The 17,368-nt window shown below is 42.1% G+C and overlaps 1 protein-coding gene across 1 annotated transcript; it reads left to right on the top strand.

Annotated features, from left to right (window-relative positions):
- The first annotated feature begins 4,398 nt into the window (after positions 1-4,398).
- On the top strand, positions 4,399-15,059 carry LOC121399076. Its single transcript, XM_041578903.1, has 10 exons — positions 4,399-4,998; positions 7,374-7,457; positions 8,811-8,843; positions 8,956-9,039; positions 10,443-10,516; positions 10,809-10,887; positions 11,548-11,590; positions 11,897-11,986; positions 12,988-13,038; positions 13,791-15,059. Exons 1-9 carry the CDS (start codon positions 4,894-4,896, stop codon positions 12,999-13,001), a joined length of 606 nt encoding a protein of 201 aa, XP_041434837.1. The 5' UTR covers positions 4,399-4,893; the 3' UTR covers positions 13,002-13,038; positions 13,791-15,059.
- Positions 15,060-17,368: the final 2,309 nt, after the last annotated feature.

The following is a 17,368-nucleotide window of genomic DNA, read 5'->3' as shown; positions in this document are numbered from 1 at the left end:
CGCAAAGGGAGACCACGATTTTACTTTGTTTTTATGTCAGTAAAGAATAAAGACCTATTTTAATTACTTTTCCCTGGTCCCGTGTGTGATTTTTTGGCAAGGGGCTGGTGTTATTCCAGGAAGAAGAAGGAACAAGCAGTGGAGTTTTGAAGAAAATGGTGTATTACGGACTGTTCTACCCCGAGGCTGGTTTTTGTGTCTCTCATTGAAAGATGAAGCATTTCCCCCCCTGGATAATGCAGTTCTGTTATCAAAGCAACAATGACAGTTCAGACAAGACCAAAGCTTTAAGAGCTGACGCCCCACTTTTTCCAAGGGGAACCAATTATTAGCCCAATGGTCATCTTGGTGGTAGTAAAACCAGTAAATGTTGAACATATGGCCACACCCCGTTTGTGCTCAACTTGCCTACGACCTGAACGCAAAACACATCTTTCCATTTTTAGGGGTTTCGGCTCCCACAGGGCCCCTAATTGTACCTTCCCCCCCCCCCCCGGTGGCTGTTAAGTTGGCCATACAAGTGGATCGTTCCCCAATATGCCCACGGCAGGACTATATTGGGGTAATCTGAACATTCGACCATAGAGCCGAACAACCAGATTACAACGAGGAGCAATGGGCTCCGACAGGACGGTCGGCGGAAAAATGAAACCTTTGCAAATGATATCGTGCCAAGATATTGATTGGGAAGACCCGTCGGAAGCCCCCATACACCGTCAGGTAAATTGTTGAATTGGTCTGAAGGACCAATTTCGGCAGCTTTATCTGCCCGTGTTTGGCCACCTTTAGTCAAAATACCTAGGTGAAAAAAATGAGAGTAAATGAGTGGTAAAGGCTCATTTGCATTCATTATCTTTTGCCTTAACCGTTTTGATAAGGAGAATATTGCCTGGTCTCTTCAGTTCCATATCAATAGGCTTTAAGTTACTTCCTCATCTGAACAAAGTTCACCTGCTCTCCCCTCCCAAGTCATTGCTGTACTGAATGTCATGGCATACGTTGCCGGCAGAACTTCCTTTATGGTTCAGAAGTGGCTATAAAGACATTACTTAGGCTGATGACAAACAGGGTGGTATCATCCATGGCGTAATTCACTGATACAGACCATGCCAACTTCTGTTCTTCAAGAGTATTCACTGAGATGATGGGCCAAGTTCTATCTGTCCATGCTTTCTAAACCACTGGCTTGTCCACTACCAGGAGGCAAGGTTGAGATCCTATTTACAGTTGATTTCCTAGAAAAGAAACTGGTGAAGAATCAGGTTGTGATGACTCAAAGTTCCTTGGTGTTTGGAGAACATTCAAAGCAACAGGCCAACTAACCAAAGGGGCTGCAGTAAAGGTCAGATATGATAATGCCACCATGACAGCCATTATAAACAAACAAGGGGGTACCTGGAGTTTGCAATGACTTGAAATTCATTCTTCATTAGATGTTTCAGTCATGTCAAAGGGACAGACAATGGCAAATCAGAGTATTTGAGCTGATAGACTGTCTTGCAGGGTTCCAGTGTCTCTTTTGATACCGGGTTCTCCTGCCAGTGGACATCTTGCTGAAACGTCTATTCCCTAATGAGGACAGACTTCTGTCAATGTTGGAGCAGCAGACTGGGATATGTTTCCCCCCCTTTGCTGACCATAGCTCTGGGTTTATAGAGACAAAACCATCATAATATAACAAAACTGGTTCATTAAGGCTTGGGTTTTCATCCAGAACAACTCCCATCCCAGTAGACTAGTCCTGGCAGCCTGGATCTTGAAAGGGCAGCTATTAACCCAACAGAATTTGTCATCTTAGTTTTTTTGAGCTTAGTCCAGAAATACAGAGTTTGGAGTATATTCTCATTTTGGTGGTTCTTCTGAGGGATAGGTTCATCTATCTGACTACTTGCACATGGGCTGACTGTCTGCATACTAAAGAAGTAATAACATGTTTCCAAAATGAAGTAGACCTTCCAATTAGATAATTAAAGCAGAATATAGACATAGAGCCACTATCTGAGAGTGTGTCTGCCTTAGAACCTGAATTGCATTTTGATGTTCATCCCTGAGCATCACTTGGTCCCCCTCACTTCTGCAAATGTTAAATGTATTACTTTGATGAGGACCGTGGTAGAACAGTAGCCCTCACATTAGCCAGGAGGAGGTGTGAGACACAGAGACTTTCTATTGAGGAGCCTTATCTTTAACACAGTAGAGTCTTCTTGAGGTTGTGTCCTTCTTCAGTACCACAGGCAGCAGGTGTAGGTTTAGGGACATTACTGCAAAATGTTATCCCTAGAGGGGCGGCCAAGAACTCCACCACTACTTCTGCCCCAGGGAAACAGAACAGGATCCTTGGGGCGCCAATACTTTCTTACCTAATGTCCTAGAACGGTTAGTCTTGAAGAATTTGATCTTCTATCAGACCTTAGAGTTTGGCCACACCATTGTATCACTTGCCCTCTGCTGGACGTATACTTGATTGTGCCTTTAGAAACCCTTAGCCGTCCGGCAAAGATCATGGGAAAGGTTTGCCTTCTGTTTAATCAGTGTGAGAGATGACAGAGCCAACTCAAGTGGAGACTGCAATGTTTTCTTCAATTCTTGGTAATTGTCGAGTGGAACTTTGGGTGACACATTAAGCAGCTGATGGCACTTTGAACCAGCTGGGAACATTGCCATAAAAAGACTTTCTGGGTGTTTGAGCACCAACAAAGCCAAAACAAAGCAAGTGGAAGCCAAACCCCCTGCAAGGTATTGATCACATGCCAGATATAGATGCCAAATAGCCAGAGCCACCTTGTGTTTAGTGCACCTGCTGTTGAAAAAGAGATTTGAATAGAATGATGCCAGTGCTATTGTATAAAGAAGAGAGGTAACATGAGAAGGTGGAGACCCGAACTCCAGGACATTATGAATATACAAGGCCTATATATCTGCTGCAAATTATGGCCGGCCCACCATGTCATCTCTTGGAATGTGACTAAAACATGGAAAGATCCACCAGTTGGGCAGCTTGGGGCTAGTGATGGGCGAATATGAAATCAATTTGATACGTGTTCATTTTGACTCGAGCAACACACGTTTTATACACACGCCTATTTTATCCAAATGCATTAAAGTCAATGGGCGTCCAAATCATTTTTTTTGATGATATGGTGGATTTTTTGCCGGAGAATTTTCACTTCAGTTTCGCAAATTTATTCACTAGCCGTGAAACACAAAAATTCTTCATGTACTCGCACCTGCCGAATTTATTCGCCCATCACTACTTTTTTTTTTCTGGGGGGGCCAAACATGGGCCAAAGCTAGCCATTTGTAAATACAGTAGGTCCCCGTGCGTAAAACCGTTTGGTTGGCCAAAAGCTGAAGACGACAATAAGGGCAGAGACACACGCTCAGATTTGGGGAGATTTATTCACTCGACGATAAATCGCTTCTTCGGGGCCACTAATCCCCCCGAACTGCCTCCCGCCAGCTACAATGTAAATCGCCCGCGGGATGGCAGAGTGCTTTATTTTCCAAAGTCGCCCGAAGTTTCCTGGCAGTGGCGGAACTACCGGGGGAGCAGGGGGTGCGAGCGCCACTGAAATGCAGGGCGAAAATACGAGTACGGAAGGGGGGGCCGGCTGCACGTCACGCACCAGGGCCCGCCCCCCTCTAGTTACGCTACTGTTTCCTTGTGAGGCAACTTTGGGCGAATTCGGAAAACGAAGCGCTCCGAGTACCATCCCGCAGGCGATTTACATTGTAGCTGGCGGGAGGCAGTTTGTGGAGATTAGTCGCCCCGAAGCAGAGGAGATTTGTCGCCAGGTGACTAATCTCCCTGAATCTGAGCGTGTGTCTCTGCCCAAAGCGTCTTTAGCTTTTAAACTTGTCTGATCTTTAAAGGTGTCATTCACCTTTTAGTTATAGACTGGCTAATTCTAAGCAGCTTTTTCCCTTATTCTTCTGAAGGGGAACTGGCCCATCTAAAAACGAATAAGGCTCTGTAAGGCTACACATTTATTGTTATTGCTATTTTTTATTACTCATCTTCAGGCCTCTCCTATTCATATTCCAGTCTCTTATTCAACTCAAAGCATGGTTGCTAGGGTAACTTGGACAGATTGCTAAAATTGCAAACTGGAGAACTAAAAAACATAAAAATGAAAACTAGGGATGCTTCTAATCCAGGATTTGGTTTTTAGCAGGATTCAGATGCGGCTGAATCCTTCTGCCCGTGCAGAAGCGAATCCGAATCCTAATTTGCATATGCAAATTAGGTACGGGGAGGGAAATCGCATGACTTTTTGTTACAAAACCAGGAATTAAAAAGTTCCCACCCCTAATTTGCATATGCAAATGAGGATTTGGTTCGGCCGAATCCTAAATAGTGGATTCCGTGCATCCCTAATAAAAACCAGTTGTGTTAGAATATCACTTTCAATATCATACTAAAAGTTCATTTAAAGAAGAACAACCCCTTTAGCAGTATGGTCAGCTTTAAAGGGAATGTAAACCCTCACAGCTAATAACTGTTGGAAGAGCAATTCTGGCTACTTTAATAAACGACTTTCCCCCCCTAGTTTATAAGATATTAGCCGTTTGCCTCTTTCCTTCTCAAACCCGGCACAAATGTCAGGGCCACAATAAAAGAACTGTTCGGATCTCACACCCCCTGGATAATGACAGAAATGGATTATTTTCTATTATTTATAAGAATAGACAAGAAAATGAAGCATAAGGGCTTTATGTGAAATTCCAAGATTCCTCGCTTTTTCAGACGGGAACATCACTCCGGACTTTAGCTCCTATGATAACTGCCATTAAATGTCAAAGTCCAAGAAGTTGTCTTTTCAGTGTGTTTCCCAGTGTCAGGAGCATCTCACAGCCTCAGCCGCTCACTAACCGACCCCTTTGTATCATCTCATGTCTCTGCCCTCCGAGGGGTCTCTACACATAGGAGCAATGGAGAGCAATGCCCAGACCCCAGTGTCTCTGTCTGGAATCCTGGAGAAGAGGCGTCAGAATCTGGTGAGTGGAAAAGGAATGAAACTCAATGTCACTATGGCTGGAATTGCAAAGAGGCTCCACTTCCTCAGCTCCGTGTATAGTGGAGTATAAAGGAAAGGGATAGGTTAAAGGGGTTGTTCACCTTTAAATTAACTTTTAGTATGCTGTAGAGAGGGATATTCTGAGACCATTTGCAATTGTTTTTTTATTTATTTTTTCATTTTTTAGTTATTTAGCTTTTTTTATTCAGCAGCTCTTCAGTTTGCAGTTTCAGGAAAAAAGGCAAACAATTAAAAGACTATAATAAAGAAAAAATGAAAATCAGTTGCTTAGAATTATCCATTCCGTAACATACTAAAAATTAACTTAAAGGAGAACTAAAGCCTAACTGAAGAAGTAGCTAGAAATGTTGTACATGATGTTTTGTGCTTCTGTACCAGCCCAAGGCAACCACAGCCCTTTAGCAGTAAAGATCTGTGTCTCCAAAGATGCCCCAGTAGCTCCCCATCTTCTTTTCTGCTGATTCACTGCACATGCTCTGTGCTGCTGTCACTTACTGAGCTTAGGGAGCCACTCACAATATACAGTACACATAGAATAGAAATGTCACAATATAAGGCTGATTAGTAATTAATACAGATAATTACTACATGGCAGCACAGAAACCAGTGCAATTAGCATCAGAATTTAATAATCAGCAAACCTGTAGCATCAGCTTATATTTCAGGGGAAGCTCATTGTCTGCTGGATAATTAGTGACGAGCCCTAAGCTTAGCTTCTCAACAGCCAATCAGAGCCCACTGAGCATGTGAGTGTCACAGACACTTTCCAAGATGGTGACCCCCTGTGACAAGTTTGAAGTCCTGGATCATTGCTGCTATTGACAAGCTGAAACTTTAGCCTCGTGCAATAAGTTCACTATATAAAATATGCCATTTTTAGCCACATTCATTTTTAGGGTTTAGTTGTCCTTTAAAGGTGAACCACCCCTTACATTTTAAAATGCCATTTCATTTTTTCTGTGTAGTTCTCTGGTTTGGAATTTCAAGCACTATATATGGTTACTAGGGTGCCACTTTCTTGTAGCAACCAGACAGCAGTTTGGAAGTCACAATGAATAGTAAGGGGCCTGAACTGAAAGAAAAGCAAATGAAAAGTAACAATAAAAACGTTGGCTCATTGAGCATCAGTTTATCAGTTGCCGGGGTCAGTGACACAGTTAGTAGGTGGGAAGAAGCAGCTGAGAAATGTTAATTATTCATAAACCAGAGGAAAACTTGAAGGAGTAATCTATCACCAGCTAAAGGTTCATTTAAAGGTGAACAATTTATTTTTGTATATATTCTATGCAATGTTCTTTGTTGGTGTCTTGTATTAAAACCATTGGATGCAATACCTATGAATTAATAAGGTGGTAGCTGCTCGCCCACCTGTATGTTGCCTCCAATACACGTACAATGGACGTGTACAATAGACATGTACAACAGATGTGGACAATAGACATGGAAACAGACGTGGACAATAGATGTGGACAAAAGACGTGGACAATAGACATGGACAATAGACGTGGACAATAGACGTGGACAATAGACGTGGACAACAGACGTGGACAATAGAAGTGTACAACAGGACAATAGACATGGACAATAGAAGTGGACAATAGACGTGGACAATATACATGGACAATAGACGTGGACAATAGAAGTGGACAACAGACGTGGACAATAGACTTGGGAAATTGAAGTGGACAACAGACGTGGACAATAGACATGAACAATAGAAGTGGACAACAGACGTGGACTATAGATGTGGACAATAGACGTGTACAACAGACGTGGACAATAGACGTGTACAACAGACGTGGACAATAGAAGTGTACAACAGGACAATAGACATGGACAATAGACGTGGACAATAGACATGGACAACAGAAGTGTACAACAGACGTGGACAATATACATGGACAATAGACGTGGATAATAGACGTGGACAATAGACGTGGACAATAGACATGAACAATAGAAGTGTACAACAGACGTGGACTATAGACGTGGACAATAGATGTGGACAGCAGACGTGGACAATAGACGTGGACAATAGAAGTGGACAATAGACGTGGGAAATTGAAGTGGACAACAGACGTGGACAATAGACATGAACAATAGAAGTGTACAACAGACGTGGACTATAGATGTGCACGATAAACGTGGACAATAAACGTGGACTATGTTACATTATTTAACATGGTGAGAGACAGTAGGTTCTGGCCCACACACAAGTAGGCCCAATGGTCACACAGATCTCAGAGAAGCTTCATGCTGAATCAGTAATGACATATTGTTGTCCCATCAGGAATGCACTAACACTGATATCTCTTCCTTGTCTCATCCCTGCAGAAATTCCATTGGAAAGTCTACAACTTTGTCCTCAAGGGGTCGGCGCTGTCTTATTACAAGCTCCGAGGGAACAACGAGAAAGAGGTGACACTTATTTTTCTGTCCCCCTGACCCAAGTTTGCAGTCCTGGGATTCTAGGTTCCATTCCAGGCAGGCGCAATCCACAAGTACTTACATTTGGCCTGTGTTTCCATGGGGCTTCTCCAAATACTCCTGGTTCCTCCCACACCCCGAAGGCAGGTTATCTGGCTTCTGATAAAACTAACCCTACTGTGTGAATGTGATAGGGACCTTAGATTGTAAGCTCCGCTGGGCCTTGCATCATAAGCCTTATTATTAATTGGGATAGTCGTTAGTCTAGGGCAGTGATCCCCAACCAGTGACTCCCAATCAACATGTTGCTTCCCAGTCCCTTGGATGTTTCTCCCAGTGGCCTCAAAGTAGGTGCTTCTATTTGAATCCCTGGCTTGGAGGCAAGTTCTGTTGCACAAAAACCCATTCTAATGCCAATCAGAGCCTCCTGTAGGCTGCCAGTCCACAGGTACAAACGAACCAATCACAGCCCTTATTTGGCACCCACAGGAACTTTTTGCATGCGTCTTTTTTCCACTGTGCATTAGATTTGGAATCCATCTCACATTGGCCGGAAGGTCTCGCTAGAAGTCTGAAAACATAATTATGTCTCTTTATAGGTCCCAGGTGAGGCCTCATCTGGAGTATGGGGGCAGTTTTGGACTCCAGTCCTTAAGAGGGATATAAATGAGCTGGAGAGAGTGCAGAGACTAAGTGCAACTAAACTGGTTAGAGGGAGGGAAGAGTTAAATTATGAGGGGAGACTGTCAAGGTTGGGGTTGTTTTCTCTGGAAAAAAGGCGCTTGCGAGGGGACATGATTAGACTTTACAAGTACATTAGAGGACATTATAGACAAATAGCAGGGGACCTTTTTACCCATAAAGTGGATCACCGTACCAGAGGCCTCCCCTTCAGACTAGAAGAAAAGAACTTTCATTTGAAGCAACGTAGGGGGTTCTTCACAGTCAGGACAGTGAGGTTGTGGAATGCACTGCCGGGTGATGTTGTGATGCTGATTCAGTTAATGACTATAAGAGGGACTTGGATGATTTCTTGGACAGACATAATATCAAAGGCTATTGTGATACTAAGCTCTATAGTTAGTATAGATATGGGTATATAGAATTGATGTGAGTGTAGGGAGGGGTGTGTGTATGGGGCTGGGTTTTCATTTGGAGGGGGTTGAACTTGATGGACTTTGTCTTTTTTCAACCCAATTTAACTATGTACAGTAACTATGTAATTATTCTGGCAGAGACAGTGGAGATGACAACCATATTGTCCTGTCTCAGCCCCCGCATTAACTCATTACTGCATCCAATCACATTATGTATCTCAAAGAACATCTGGTCTGTTTCCTCTAGGGGGAGCTATGGGGCACCATCGAACTGCGAGATGTAAGTAACAGCGGCTATGATTCACCAGCATGCAACATGATGCGATATTTGATATGAATGTCCCAAATAGGCCACTGTATTTGTAAATAACTGTGTCCGTGTCCATGCGCAGGTGCAGTGCTTGAACTCTGCTGATGCCATTGGTCATCGTTATCCTATAGAAGTGACCATGAGGAGTGGGAAGGTCATATTGCTGGTATGTACTGTTTGTATTCAGTGTCATGTATTATTGGTAGATTCACACTATACATTATACTGTACAATGATCATTAGATACATTTTACTTTATATTAGGCCAGTGCAACCAACTGCCAGGGAATGCTGGAGCATTGCAAATTAAAGGGATACTGTCATTGGAAAACATGTTTTATTTATTTTCAAAATGCATCAGTTAATAGTACTGTTCCGGGAGAATTCAGCATTGCAAATCCCTTTTTCAAAAGAGCAAACAGATTTTTTTATATTTCATTTTGAAATCTGACATGGGGCTAGACATATTGTCAGTTGCCCAGCTGCCCCCAGTCATGTGACTTGTACTCTGATAAACTTCAGTCACTCTTTACTGCTGTACTCTTTACAGCCCTCAATAAAAAAAATAAGAAGAATAAGGGTACCACACCCTGTACATTCAACAGTTCATTTTTAGGTAGAGATTGGAGGAAATCCCACGGTGCACCCTAGTCCGAAGGTGTGTGTCAATAATAGGAAATAAAAGATGTACGGTGGATTTTTCCAAAAATTCAAAAACAAAATATATTAATCACAGAAAGTCATTTATAAGGACAAAAATTGCCTTACTCGTTTCGTGCCTGTTGGGGAACTTACTCATAGGCTGGCTAGGCAGAACCTATGAGTAAGTGCCCCAATAGGCATGAAACGCATTAGGCCTTTTTTTGTCCTATTAAATGACTTTTAATATACTTTGTTTTTGAATTTTTGGAACAACCCACCATACACCTTTATTTCCTATTACAGATATGAGACCAGTTATCCAGAATGCTCGGGACCTGAGGGCTTTCTGGATAACGGATCTTTCTGTAATTTGGATCTTCGTACCTTAAGTTTACTATAAAATCATGTAAACATTAAATAAACCCAATAGGCTGGTTCTGCTTCCAGTAAAGGTTAATTATAACTTAGTATGGATCTTATACTGTACAAGGTATTGTTTAAAAATTTGGATTATTTGGATAAAATGGAGTCTGTGGGAGACAGGCTTTCCGTAATTCGGATCTTTCTGGATAATGGGTTTCCGAATAACAGATCCCATACCTGCATTACCAGTGGGGAGTAACCTAAAAGTAGATGGGAGTCATTGGAAGTCTTCGTAAAGTCAACTTCATCGAGTTCCTTAAGGTACCTCTAGTACTAAACACATTTCTCCAGGAAAAACTAGATGAAGTCAAACTAGAAGATCAAGGGTCTGATGTGCCCCCAAGTGGGTTTTGTGGTGTTTAGAATTCCACAGACCTTGGTCATCATTTCAAATGGTGTGCCCCCGTTTGCCAGACCAAATGCAATTTAGATCAATGCCCTGGGTATATGATACGTCTATAGATTGTACCTAATACAGAAGTGCATTATGCTTTTTATTTCTAGTCTGCAGACTGCAACGTGGAGAGGACAAAGTGGCTTCAGGCCTTACAGGACAAAACGATGGAACTGAGAAAAAGGTTGTATTTAATAGATGTGCTTCTATCTACAGTAATGTAGCTGCTGCCCATGCCAGTAGACCCTCCTGCCCTACTATCTAATAGAATAGGACTATTGTGGTTGTTGAAGCTTTACAACAAATACCCATGATGGTGGGTAACGAGAGTTACAGTTCCTTCTACTGGGCACATTCTTTTGATTAGGCTACTGCTGCATCTGCTTTGCGGTCATTCCCATGGGCCAACTCACATCTCCCACATTTCCGTCAGCTCCAAAACTTTAAATTTACTGACTTCCTTTGTCCGTGTGCAGCCGGAGCCCGACCGACACACCTGTTGTACGTGAGAGGCCAGGAGAATGTAGTCGTGGGATCTGTGAGTGGATGACTCAGGTAAAAATGCTGGTGTTGCTGCAGCCTATCACAATGAGTCTTGTTAGGTAGAGGTGGGACTACAATTGTTCACAGGAAGCAACATTCTTAGAAGTTTAAGAACATTGCACTATAAATTGGCCAAGTTAAATATATTGGGGAGGGTCAGTTGCAGAATTTTTATTGAGGTCCATAGGTCCATAGACACCCTATAGAGATGTTGCTGAAGCTCTCACCACCCAGTGACCACCATAAGTAAGGTTACACCCTGCAGCTTTATTGCCCATGCAATTTAGATTCTTTTTACACTGTCCATTCTTAACTAGTAGCAAAAAGTCATGTGAATGAACATCGGTCATCTGCTGGAGATCTAGAGATGTTGAAGACACTTCATGAGCATCATCTCCAGATTTCTAAATGGCTGTCCAACTTGGAACCCTCTGTCTTCTATTTAAGGCCCCACTTTTTAGGAAGAACTTCTGAAAGTATGAGTAGCTAAATAAAGAGGTGAGCAAACTAAATAAAGAGGTGAGCAAATTAAAGCCAAAGGCCACCAAGCCCAGGTGATGGTTTCTGAGGAAGGTCATAGAATGGGCAGACTGATCCAGAAGTAAAAAGAATTGCTCTTAAAGAAGAACCAGAATGAACACTGTTTGATCCAATTTCCTATCCTTTTTCTAGTCCAAACCCATTGATGCATCTGAAATCACAGTTGGCAAAGAAGGTATGTGTCTCATTAACACATAGGTATTGTTATCTGTCTATGACATAATAGGTTATTGTGAGTACAGAACGTTCCTTCTCTGCATGAGCAATTATCCAAACCAATAAAACAAAAACAAGTGTATGTTATGCATTGCACCATAGTGGTGGCATTGGTTCCTTAGGCAAGGAATGAAATATGCACCTATACAGAGAAGAAATGTTCTTTCCATTGTAAGCTACATCACCCAATGGAAACTAAAGACTATACTACACAGCAAGTGTGAACTGTGGAAAGTTCTGATGACATCTTCTCCTGTACACACAGGTGACGTTGCTGATCTGGACTCATTCATTGATGAGACATTTGATGGGATCACATTCAATCGTCCGTCACAGTTTGTGAAGAAAGATCAAGGTGAGTTTTCTTCTGTGCAGTATTGATGTGCGGGTTGACCAGAAGCTCATGCAGGTTTTCAGCTAGTTGGGCAAGTTCGGGTTGAGATTTGGCTAACAATTGCAGGTTAGGGTTGGGTGTGGGTCAATGTGCTCCTGAAGATTCTTTGTCTTTTAACCAGAGGTGCACATGGAAATAGTGTAGATTTAGAAGATCTGGATATTGGGTTGGAGCGGGTCCTACTATGCCAACATTTTGAGGGTCTGGCATAGGGTTGGGTTTGGGATGAGTTTTTTCCTGACCCAGGGTCTATGAATGTGCAGCTACTGGTTGGGAGATCCCTTCCATTAGGTCACAGATATCAATTTGGTGACCTTTCATGGACTTTTTAAGACCCAAGCTTGCCTAAGGGCAGCATTTATTCGTCTGCATGACTAATATTTTTATAGAGAAATTCACCTTTCAACATCCCTCAACATCTGAAGCTCTCAGTGGTGGTGAGCGTCGTATCCATATTTGGTCCTAAAGTGTCCATGATGAATAGTCACATGACAAAACTTGTAATCAGTGGTTTATATTCATTTTGGTCAGTGCTTAGCAATCAGCAGACATCCTACTTCCTAAGGATGGTGAGCTTTCAATTTTAAAACACAATTGAGACCAAACTTAGGAAGTAGGTTGTCCACTGCTTGCTATGCACTGACCAAAATGAATATAACCCATCAGGAGATTACAAGCTTTGTCATGTGACTATTCATCATAGACTTCCCTTGCAAAACCATACTTCAAACAGAAAGTTATACTGAATTTGTGGTGGCTAGTGGGGTATATGACTTTTACAAGTTTGCATCATAATCAATAGAGCTGAGATGGGAGTTTTATTTGGGTAGAGAGGGTGGAGATTAGGGTGGAGGGGGGATGTAATCTGAGATGGCAGGAAACCACCAACATAATTGTACAAAAACCCAAATCTTTATAGAGAACTCTAATATTACACCTCCTCCATTCTTGCCCTGTCTCAGGAAATAAAACATGAAAGACCAGTGAATGGAAGGGAAATAAAACACATCCAGGTGGGTCTCAGTTTAGGTTATTCAACCAATCTCCCCATATGTTATCATATTTGGCTAAAGCTGTTGCTCTATTGTTCAGCCACTTGTCTTCATCCTCATATCTCCTCTTACTTTCCATCATCCTATCTCCTCTTACTTTCCATCATTTTATTTCCACTTACTTTCCATTATCCTATATCCTATTACTTTCCATCATCCTATCTCTTCCTGATTTTTTATCATTCTGTCTCTTCTTACTTTTCATTATTCTATCTACTCTTACTTTCAATAATTTTATTTCCTCTTACTTTCCATTATCCTATCTACTCTTACTTTCCATCATCCTGTCTCCTCTTACTTTACATCATTCTATCTCCTCTTACTTTACATCATTCTATCTCCTTCATTTATTCTATAGTTGGTTCACCTTGTATGTCATTATTTGGCATTATTTTCATTATGCTTTCAGTCTATTCAGCTTTCTATTGCTCCCTCTCTCTCCTCTATTGAGGATTTTATCTATAAGTTGGTCCAACTTTCTATCATCCTGTCTCCCAGTTAGTACGACTATTTCCATTATTCTGTCTTGCAGCTGGTCCATAATTGAGTTATTTTACTATTTACTGTAATCTGCATGCTTCTTATTTACTTATTGTTAATGTATTATGTTATATGTTATTATTACATAGTTACCCCATTGTTCTTTTATGCACTGCACAATTATTCTCTTTATTATTAACTGTATCATTGTATCCCTGTATCTCCTCTTCCAGCCATACTCCGGGATACTAACACCTTCTTGTGTCTAAGAGATAGACTAACTCCTGACTGATCACTTTGGAACATCAAAGAGAATATTCAATCTACCATTTCTCACCAATCAACCTGAAACTCTGAATTTTACCTAAAGAAGATGCCGTTCCTACCAAGAGACAATGGATAGTGCCCTACCTTGTCAATAGAAGGCTTGTCAGCTCTGTGACGGACAAACACATTGACTTGCATATACTTCACCTACAAGAGAAAACCGCCGCAGCTACAGATATTGTTACCATGGAAACCTCACTTGTGTACAGTTTTTGCTTTTAATATTTCTGTTTGAACTGTTGCAAAGAGCCGTACTGTTCCCGTTTCAATTTTATTCATTCCCCTTAATAAATGTTAATGTCGTGACAAGGCAAGAGATGAGTGTTACACCCTACATGTACTGGTGCAATGGGCTTGGGCTGAGAATTTTATCATTAGCCGCTTGGTGATTTCAATATAAGATCTTATAACCCTTTTGTTCATTAGTTTTAATAAAAGTGAGACTTTGTTTCTTTTTTTTGGGGGGTTGTTTCTTTGCATTAGTATTATTATTATTATTATTATTATTAAATTTCAAAGAACAGAGTTGCCTGAAAGGGCCTTTTTTCCAAGCAATTGCACAGCCATCTTTTTTTTGGGTCCCAACTTGTTCCTCTACTACTTCAAGCTGCCCTACTGTCTCCACCTTAACCTATTACCTCCATCTTGCCCTACTGTCTCTATGTTGTCCTACGTTTGCCATCTTGCTCTACCTTCCCTATCTGTCCCTAGTATTGTCTAGTGTCAGCATATTTCCCTGCTGTCTACACTTACCTTATTGTACCATCTCCATCTTGCCTTTCTTTCTCTGTAGTGTCCTACTTTTTCCATCTTGTCCACCATCTTTGGTCTACTCTCCCAATACTTGCAGACTCTTGCCTTGAAGACAGTCAAGTAACCCATATTACTTACCATATTACCTAAAGATCTTCTAGAAAGTCCAGCTGGAAGGTGAACAAAAAATTTTACATTTAGTTGGGTTTTTGGATAGGGAGGTGGGGACATTTGGCCAATAATCCAAGTGGTCCCTTATTTGTAACAAATGCTACTTGCACATACTGTATAACCATAGTAAAAAAAACACAGTTAGAATATTGGCCAGTTTTGGTGTTTATGTTCCTATTTCCGTATGTGAGACTGATGGTAGCAAAGAATTTGTTTTCTCTGCAAAATGAGAGAGAATAAAATGTATTGCCATTTTCCAAAAATGTTGATGTGGCCACCAGAATGGATTAAACTTGACAATAATTTTGTTCAGTGTTACAATATTTGGCACAATTCCCATTCCAATATCAATGACTATTTCACTTTGTATGTTCCTTGGGTACAACAGGGTGGGGCCCAAATGTAAGGGGAGCCAGAGAAGAAAAGAAATGAGAAGACTATCAGCAAGTTGAGCGATTAGCAAGGGTCAGGGTATTGTTGGCCAGGTCCTCACTAGGGGGGCTAAGTAGTATTATTGCCTTGGGTGCAAATATTGATTGGCTTAGTGAGTGAATGAACATGCTCCTAATTTCATCAGTCTGGGCCCCAGCCTTTGTGCATTCCCATCTTCTATAACTTTTGTACTGCAAATATCCTTTCAGACCTCTGTTAAATCTTCTTCTCTATTGTCCATTCAGAGAATAACAATAAAGTTCTAATGGAATGGGCAGATAAATGAAGAAGATGGATACAAACATTATTCCCTGAAGCAGTGGGCACCAGGCCCCCTAGTCGGACCCTGCGGTGGAGCCATCACCTTCTAGCCTTGCCTAAGCAACTATCCTTTTTCTATCCCTTTTCAGCCTGATTGCTCTCAAACTTCCATACCAGCACCCATAGCCCTCTTATTGTGTTATGATCAAATAACTAAAAGAGGTCATGCAGGTGGCATAATTGGCAGTCTAGCCAGCTGAACAAACCATAAACTACACTTTCCCTATGCTAAAACAGATACTCCTCTGTACTAAGGGCAATGCCACAGAGAAAATATTGAGGCCATAATGAACTTTTAATGGGATATTATTATGGAAGGTTTATCTCACCTCCCTTCCTTTGTAATTGGTATTAGGGTGTAGCCCGCTGCTCTAGTCTGAGACTTCATTTAGTGGTGCCTCTGGGTCTAAGGTCACCTGGCAACCCCCAATATCAGAGCTGTGGCAAGTAGTTTTGGTGCCCAAGGCAAATATTACTGTCTTCTGCCCTGCTCTGCTTCATCTGCAAACCAAACACACACCTCTACCACCTCTTCTGCCACTACCATTGAAGCCCCCCACACACACACACAGCTCAGGCTTTTACACTCTCTTTCTAATTGTACCCCCTTCACCTATTCCTATTTCCGACCATGCCAAATATCCACCCAGAGCCAAATGTTGTCAGGGGATGCTGGGAGTTGTAGTGCAATACCAGCCTGAGGGCCACAGGTGGGGCCCAGTTCATGCATCTGAAGGCTGTAGCCCAATTAGATGGATTGTATGAATAACCAGGGAAAACAACAACCTCCTGGCTTTCCCTTCATACTCTCATGCAAGACAATCATTGCCAAGGAAACGGGAGCAAAAGACAGAGGAAATGTGCACTTGGTACCTGGGAGAGGGATGATGATGATGATGAATGGGAATTTTCACACGTCAGCCCTTATTCCTTATACAATGTCAGTGCTGGGCTCTAGGCCTCCAAGATGATCCCAGGGACAGAGCAGCCACACAATATGCAGGTATTGGTATGTACTTTTGATTTGTTCACTTTCATATAAAATGGCACTTTGATACTGGCTGCCACTACAGCCTATAGCCCCAGCCTTGTCATGTAATTGGTACTGTATATTCCATTTTAAGATTGCCCTTACCACTCAATAATGGGCTGCTGAGTGCCACTGTGTTGTAGTGATGGGTGAAAGGCATTGAAGTCAATGGGTGTCAAAATGATTTTGACGCGTGTCAATTTCAACGCCCACGACAATTGTTATACGCCTATATTGGCCAAATGCATTAAACTCAATAGGCATCTGAATAATTTTGACAAGCATTAATGTTTATGCACGCGACTATTCTGACGCACACGGCAAATTTTTCACTGGTGAATTTTCGAGGCAGTTTGGAGTAGGTCCTGCTAGGGATTTGGGGTACAAGGCAGGAGTAGGTGCTGCTAGAGTGTTGGGGTACAAGGCAGGAGTAGGTGCTGCTAGAGTGTTGGGGTACAAGGCAGGAGTAGGTGCTGCTAGAGTGTTGGGGTACAAGGCAGGAGTAGGTGCTGCTAGAGTGTTGGGGTACAAGGCAAGAGTAGGTGCTGCTAGAGTGTTGGGGTACAAGGCAGGAGTAGGTGCTGCTAGGGATTTGGGGTACAAGGCAGGAGTAGGTGCTGCTAGAGTGTTGGGGTACAAGGCAGGAGTAGGTGCTGCTAGAGTGTTGGGGTACAAGGCAAGAGTAGGTGCTGCTAGAGTGTTGGGGTACAAGGCAGGAGTAGGTGCTGCTAGGGATTTGGGGTACAAGGCAGGAGTAGGTGCTGCTAGAGTGTTGGG

This window comes from Xenopus laevis, chromosome 9_10S (genome assembly GCF_017654675.1).
Source record: "Xenopus laevis strain J_2021 chromosome 9_10S, Xenopus_laevis_v10.1, whole genome shotgun sequence".
NCBI lineage: Eukaryota > Metazoa > Chordata > Amphibia > Anura > Pipidae > Xenopus > Xenopus laevis.
Note: the sequence above shows the minus strand (reverse complement) of the source record. Positions and strands in the feature narration are given on the sequence as shown.